The 7,941-nt window shown below is 34.7% G+C and overlaps 1 protein-coding gene across 1 annotated transcript; it reads left to right on the plus strand.

The window, feature by feature from the left end:
- Positions 1 to 5,118: 5,118 nt before the first annotated feature.
- LOC120078220 lies at positions 5,119 to 7,941 on the plus strand (the record flags this gene model as incomplete). Its single annotated transcript, XM_039032447.1, has 5 exons — positions 5,119 to 5,312; positions 6,159 to 6,245; positions 6,572 to 6,828; positions 7,537 to 7,678; positions 7,811 to 7,941. Coding segments are annotated over exons 3-5 (465 nt in total), but the record flags the coding sequence as incomplete, so codon positions are not given.

Genomic DNA, 7,941 nt, shown 5'->3' on the forward strand with positions numbered 1-7,941 from the left:
ACACACTTTCCACATGTTGCATGGAGAGTGTATAATTACACTTCAAGATGTAGCCATCCAATTTGGACTCCCGATTAATGGAAGACCATTGATCAGGTCTCTAAATTATGACTGGGAACAAATTTGTGCCCTTCTCTTAGGTATAACCACGAATGACGCCATTCTTAAGGGAGGTCATCTAAGCCTACCATGGTTAGCTGATCAATTTAATAACTTCGCCCATCTACCAAACCACGCAGATGAAGAGGACTTGCAACGATATGCTCGAGTATATATTCTCACGTTGATTGGAGGATTGGTATTTCTCGACAAATCCAACAATAGAGTATACCTGATGTATCTTCCTCTCTTGATGAATTTTAATGTTGTCGGGACTTACAGTTGGGGCGCTGGATGTCTTGCATGGTTGTATAGGCAACTATGCAAAGGTGTAGTTATAGATGGAAAAGACATTGCAGACCCACTTTTATTATTACAAATTTGAGCATGGGATCGATTTCCTCTTCTAGCGCCTCGATAGATACGAGAATAACTTAGGCGATAGACCACTTACAGTAAGGTAAGCATATTTACCTCATTATTGTTGTTTTCATTATGAAATTACTAATAGCTAAAATTTAACTTCTGATTGTTGTAGATGGAATGACAACTATTCTGTAATTAGAGCACCTACACATATTTCTAGTACAGTATAGGCACATACTCGATACACATATGCCTAACCTGGTAATATTTTATTTATTCATATATCATATATTCTTAATGTTTCAATCTTCTGGTTAATTCATTTTTTGACACATATGCATACAGATTATTTGGGAGCCATATAATCATTTGTTCTAACTATTGCCGCCATACTGTGTCGATGGCAATGAGATATGGACATCCAGATGTCCACTCATATGCTTCTTCGTTGTGGAGTGGCATCATCCAGATCGTGTGATGTGTCAATTTGGGATGTTGCAACAACTTTCTCAACCTTGCAACACGGATGCCCGACTTCATTCACACGATCTAAAGGGCAGGCATAAGTGAGACTGGATTGCATATCTGGCTCCTCAAATTACAATCTGGGAAAATCGACACAGTTTGATTGTTAATGGACCTCCTATTAACAAGGGTGTAGGTACCAACACTAGATATATTGAATGGTATTCCACTATGAGCAGACTGTACATAACTAAAGCAGGAGCATCCTATCACTTGTTGGTATGAGTTTATTGTTTACTATGATTGTTTGATTTTATTTCTTCATTACACACCAAAATAAATTTTAAAGTCATTAACTTGTTATTCAATTCTTTTTCAGGCCGAGCTTTCAAATTTGCCAATATCTGCTCAAAGAGCCTTGCATAGACTCACCTCGATATATCGAGTGCGATATTTCGATGATGACGTTCCAATGGAAGAACAAGGTGATCCAACAAAACATGAGGATGTTCTTATTCAACCTAATGTTCGAAATGAATATCCAACAACGCCACTCGATCAGTACACTTCCATGATGTCCTCTTCTTCAACAATTGGTTTTTTTTTCCAACAACCCTCAGTACACTAAGCATGGAAGAAGGACAAACTTCACATGTCCATCCAAATATCCATGACCAGTATGTTATATATCGACAACGTAGTGGGGGTATACACTTTTCAGAGGAAAGTCAACCACCAAGTGTAAGAGGGCGTGGCGATCGTGGACACTATGTCACTCAACATGATCGATCTAGGCATAATGGAGGATCTTCTTCCAATCGTGAATAAAGAATATTGTACATATGATTAAATTTATTAATGAAATTTAATTACGAAAATGCACTTGCAGTCTACAACATATCCTAAAGAACCTCTATTATTTACAATAGTCGAGAGTTAATATCTATATTTTTGCATAAGTTTCTAACAACTTTAAACAAAAAAAAAAATTTGAAATTAAAAATTAATATTGAGTATATCAAATCAATCATAGAAATTTCTTAATCTCGAAATAACAATATTATTATCAAATCAAACATAGATATTACTAATCGATGGGATAGATATTACTAAGTGATTGAAGAGATTACTAAGTGATCGGATAGATATTGCTAAGTGATTGGAGAGGATACTAAGCGATCGTTTGGCTAATACTAAGCGATCAGATAGATATTACTAAGCGATCAGAGAGAATACTAAGCGATCAGATAGATATTACTAAGCGATCATAGAGAATACTAAGCGATCGGAGACTAAGCAATCGTTTGGCTAATACTAAGCGATTGTTTAGTTAACTGTTATGCGATCGTTTAGATATCCATTACACGAACGTGTACTAATTTATAAAGCAATCGTTTCGCTAATACTAAGTGATCGCTTAAGTTTTGTTATTCGATTGTTTCGATAATACTAAGCGATCGTTTAGGTTTTGTTAAGCAATCGTTTAGAGAATACTAAGCGATGGTTTAACTAATTGTTCCGCGATCATTTCGATATCCATTATGCGATCGTTTGGCTAATACTAAGCAATCGTTTAGATAATAATAAGCAATCGTTTAGCTAATACTAAGAGATCGTTTAGATATCCATTACGCGATCGTGTACTAATTTATAAAGCGATCGTTTGGCTAATACTAAACGATCGCTTAGGTTTTGTTATTCGATCATTTAGATAATACTAAACGACCGTTTAGGTTTTGTTAAGTGATCTTTTAGATAATACTAAGCGATCGTTTAGCTAACTGTTACACGATCGTTTAGATATCAATTACGTGATCGTGTATTAATTTATAAAGCGATCATTTGGCTAATACTAAACGATTGCTTAGGTTTTGTTATGCGATCGTTTAGATAATACTAAGCGATCATTTGGGTTTTGTTAAGTGACCGTTTAGATAATACGAAGCGATCGTTTACCTAATTGTTACGCGATCGTTTAGTTTTTGTTTAGATAAATTTGTGCTAAATTTGTAGAATACAATTGGTGTTGTACATTTAACCAAGCAAATAAATAACTAAGCGATCGTTTAGATAAATTTGTGCTAAAATTACATATTGTACAGTATAATTGGTGTTGTACATAATATAATTGGTGCTAAAATTACATATTGTACAATACAATTGATGTGTATATCAAACATACCCGGATCGATATTCAGTCGTTGGTGCATCATACTCACTAATTCACTAACTGTTATATCATTTCTGACTTTCAGACCTTTTATATGACCACCAAATAATTTCTTCTGAACTCACCCCAATCCTCACCAAATCGTACAAAGATGCGAAGTAGCGCCATTGATCTACAATTGGATAAACAAATCATTGATAAGTGAACGATCGTGTATAAATTACTAAGCAATCGTATATAACTTACTAAGCGATCGTGTATAAATTACTAAGCGATCTTGTATAAATTACTAAATGATCGTGTATAATTTACTAAGTGATCGTGTATAATTTACTAAACGATCACATAGTAATTTACTAAACGATCGTGTTCAACAGACGCATTAATGCAGTGTACAGGGGAAAAAATAATAAAATATTCTCAAATGCGTCTATTCAAAAGGTGCATTCGGATGGGGACAAAAAAACTACCATTTTCCCCTAAATAAGTTGGAAACCCCACATTTTCCCCAATTAACTTTCAAAACAACCCCTATCTAAATAATCCCATATAGCGTCTTGGTGCTACCCTTTGTTTATGTAAATACTTCTTTTTTCTACCAAATTTTGGAGTCTATTAGATAGAATAAAGTCCCAATTGATGTCTACAAGGCTTATCGAGTTTATAGACTTGAGAGTTGAAGAAGAGATTGAATGCTCGAGATCACATAATCACAACGAGAACAAGTGTGGCATGGATGAGTAAATCCTTTTCTCCCTTTTTTCTTTTGGGATTTCTTTTAGACTTTTTAGTTAATCTTATATGGTGATATTGAGTTGTGAAACTCATTCATTGGATCATGAGTTATGGTTTTGGACCTATTTAGTTGATTAATTAAATATTCTTTTAATATTGCAATAATCATTAGCTTTTATTGTGATCACTAATTTAAATTTTAGCTAAGAAGAGTAGGATTTAGATTAGAATTATTGCATGATTAAGTGTAAATTTTGATACGATAGGAAAAGGTTCTAGTTGTTCGAAAAAAGAAGTTTAATGTCTTGCTTGTCAACCATGGAAATTAATTGAGCTCATGAGATGGTTGAATATTTTTATCTTATGGACTATTGCATGTTCAATTAGAGTTGCCTAATTGGTTAATTAATATTCCATTGAATGAGGTCTTGCACAACTCTATTACTCCCAATTCAACTCCTTAGACACATCAAGACTATCATTTTAGTGATTTGATTAAATAAGAAAATGAAAATTCACTAATTCTTAATCGAGAAAGTAGATAAGGATATTCACTTAAATCTTGCTTTTTAGTCTTGAACATGGGCGGATTTGTAATCCTCATTTTTATGCTATTTATATAATATATATATAAAAAACTGACATAGTGTTGAAACTATTATCTAGTCTAGTCATACATTTACCTACTAGTCTTCTTTAGGTTTAGGTTCAGGTCTCACTCATTATATTTTTACTAAATTATATAAAGTCTCTCGTCAACATTTGTGATCGCCATTGTCTTGGAGAGTATATATATTTTTAGCTCCTCTTCCCCATTTCACCCATTTTTAAAAGAAAAAATATGCTTTAATTTCACTCGGAGTCACCAATTCAAAAATTTTGAAAAAAAAACAACATTCATGGATATTTTTTTTTCTGTAATTTAACTTTAAAATTGCATAAACTAAATTAAAAATTAAATTTAAACTACAAACAAATTGCACGGTTTTAAAATCACATGACAAAATTGAAACAATAGAGAATATTAAGAATATTCTGTAGAATGCGCAGCAGTAAGCAAGTAGAGATTAAAACGGGATTGCTTTGTTTGTGCTTCCACAAAACACAACAGCAGGATCATGGGCTAAAGCCGCGCAGCTGCAATCCCGGCTCAAAGCAAGCCGTGACCGGCTATAGCCAGTGAAGCCGGTTTTCAAAAAGCGTGGCCGTACGGCACATGGCAGGCTGGCAGGTCGCTTCCTTGGCAGTTAGCAAGCATTTAGTGTGTGCGCTCCTTTTCCCTTCCACTCTCTCACTTCTCCCTCTTTCCATTTTGCACATTTCAATGCTTCATTCTCAGTCTCCCCTGTTTCTTTTTCCCATTCATCACTCTTTTCTCTTCATTTCTTCTCAATTTCCACCTCTTTTTTCCCTTCTCAATCATCTCTGGTTTCCCTGTTCCTCTTCTTCCAACCCCTCCAATCCACTTTCTTTCAAGGTAATCTGAATCACTCTGCATTTATTGCTTTTATTGTAATGTTTTTGCCTTGCCCTTCTCTGCTTTTTTGTTCGTGTGCGTTTGAATGGGGTTTCTCATTATCAACAATTGCGATTCTGTTACTTTCTTTTCTTGGGTTTTTTCTTTTATCATTGTTTGTTCCCTGAATACCCAATTTGGATTTTGTTTTTCAAATGGGTACTTCTTCTTTACCTTATATGGTCCAATTGCAATGATGGGTTTTCTATTTGCGTTTGATAAGAGATCTTTTCTACCGTAGAGTTCGTCTTTAGATTTCAGTCTTGTATTCTTATCGTTGGAAGATGCTGAGAAAATGAAGCTTTTATTGTTTAATTTTGGAATTGGGGGTTAGAGATTTTATTCGATTTTTGTGCAGAGATTGAATAATTTCCTTTTTCTCGTTTTTAGCTAATGAATTGAACACTTGATTCTGTTTTCTCTCCTCTAAGTTTAGGATTTCATGCATCATTTTCATCTTCTTCTGTAAGAAAAACGCACGTTCCAATTTTCATAATTTAATCGACCTTCTAACTGTTTCCATTCTTAGATTTTTCTTTTGGTATTAATTCTTTTTTATTTCATTCGTTAAGGGAATGTAAGCTGTTGGAACACATATTTGCAAATCCATAGAAAATTCTCCAGTTTGGCTTTTGGGCTGTTGGGAACACATATGCTCTATTTGCTTCAAATTGATATTTGGCTTTTGAGCATTAATGCAATGCCGATATGATGTCATTGTGTCACTTCTACTCGAAAGAATTCAATGAAGAGCCTATTTATGAGCACCAATCTTATCCTGTCTTGTTGTGATTCATTTATTATCAGTACAATGTGCCCGTGAAGTATAGATATATTTACTTTGCTTCTCCGAAGATGATGCCATTTATTGTTTCCTGATATTGTTCGTGTAAGGTACAACTCGACTATAATCCCTCTTCTCCTCCTCTAGAAAAAGAGAAAACAATTGAAAGAACTTTCCCCATTTCCTGATACCGTTCTGCTTTTGTCTTTTACTAGATATAATATACTGCATGACATTTACAGGAGTTCAACATCTGTGAAGTTAGATTCCCCTGAAGCAAGCAAAGTTCATAATGCCTTACTGATAAGCAAAAGAGGGCTGAATGGTTATTATAGCTCAAGTTGAGCTTGAATTCTTGTACTATATGGACCACAGGGCTTCAGGGTATTTGGCAGCAATGTTGAAGTTTTTTGTGCTTGTTCCTTGTTTTGATTAGGTTCAATTTAAGTTTTAACTTTCGTCATCGCTACCTGGAGGAAAGACGGTTAGGAAGGAAGAAAAATGCTGGAACCAGAGTTTTGTGCTTCCAATATACAGTCTCCTTTCCGTGAGGAGAGTGGGGATGAAGAGCTTTCAGTTCTTCCAAGGCACACTAAAGTTATTGTCACTGGAAATAACAGAACGAAGTCTGTTTTATTGGGATTGCAAGGCGTGGTTAAGAAGGCTGTTGGCCTTGGAGGTTGGCATTGGCTGGTATTCTCATTTTCATTCTGTCTTTTTCTCTTTGTTGTGTGATTTACTCTGTGTATTATGAATTTTTTTGTCTGGTTGTTTGTTTGCTTACTTGTCGTGAAAGTTACACCAAAAGTCATAACAATGGATCAACTATGATTTTAGCAATGCTATCTTCTTTTCTTCTTTTAGCTTATAGGTTTTTAATCTAGAAGCTTGTGACTGGAAGGTATTCATGGATAACGTAGGTTTTACTTGATAAATGTTTCGTTTTTAGTTTTCTGTTTTTGAAAATTATGCTTGCGTAATACCTAACAAATTTGAAATCTTAACAAACCTTTTAAAACAAAAACTTCCGTTCTAGTTTTCAAAATTTGGCTTAGACTTACAAAATGTTTTTAGGAATAGATTACAAAACAAAGAAAGACATAGATGGAAGTAGTGTTTATAAGCTTATTTTTTAAAAATGGGAAAAAAAGTTATTGAACGGAGTTGAAAATTTTCAGATATGTGAGAAATTGATGCTACTTTCTTGCAAGTGGCATTCTGGTAGTGTTCATGATTACCATCTATGGACTGTGGCTGTTTCATTTTATCTGTCGGAATTTTGATTAAAGGCTTAGGAGAGGGTTAGCCGTTTGGTCGAAATTTCTTAGCACTATGTTAAAAGTTAGATTTTTAATATAATGGAGTTTTGTTTTGTTTTGCTAAGCTGGGAGTTTCATGTAGGTTTTGAAAAATGGGGTTGAAGTGAAGCTGCAAAGGAATGCATTGAGTGTGCTGGAACATCCCACAGGAAACGAAAATGATGAACATGATTTGGACAACTCAAGTTGTAGCTCCGACATCGGGGAGAAGGACAATGATTTCTGTAAGTCGCATCTCTCTTGAAAATGATGGGTGGAATGGGCCTCAATGTTCCAAAATCGTTCCTATTCCTTTTAAAGTGGATTTTAGTTTACATTCTGTGGAAAGACTTAAAAGTGTCACCGTTCATGGGCAGCTAGCAACATTGTTTTCCACAAACTTAACAAACCAAAAGTAAGGCAGATTAGACCATGGGCTCCATCTTCATCAGCAAAGTCGACTGGTCGGGGCAGCTATGGAGAAATTCAGTCTATTCACATGCCAAAG

This window comes from Benincasa hispida, chromosome 1 (genome assembly GCF_009727055.1).
Source record: "Benincasa hispida cultivar B227 chromosome 1, ASM972705v1, whole genome shotgun sequence".
Taxonomy (NCBI): Eukaryota; Viridiplantae; Streptophyta; class Magnoliopsida; order Cucurbitales; family Cucurbitaceae; genus Benincasa; species Benincasa hispida.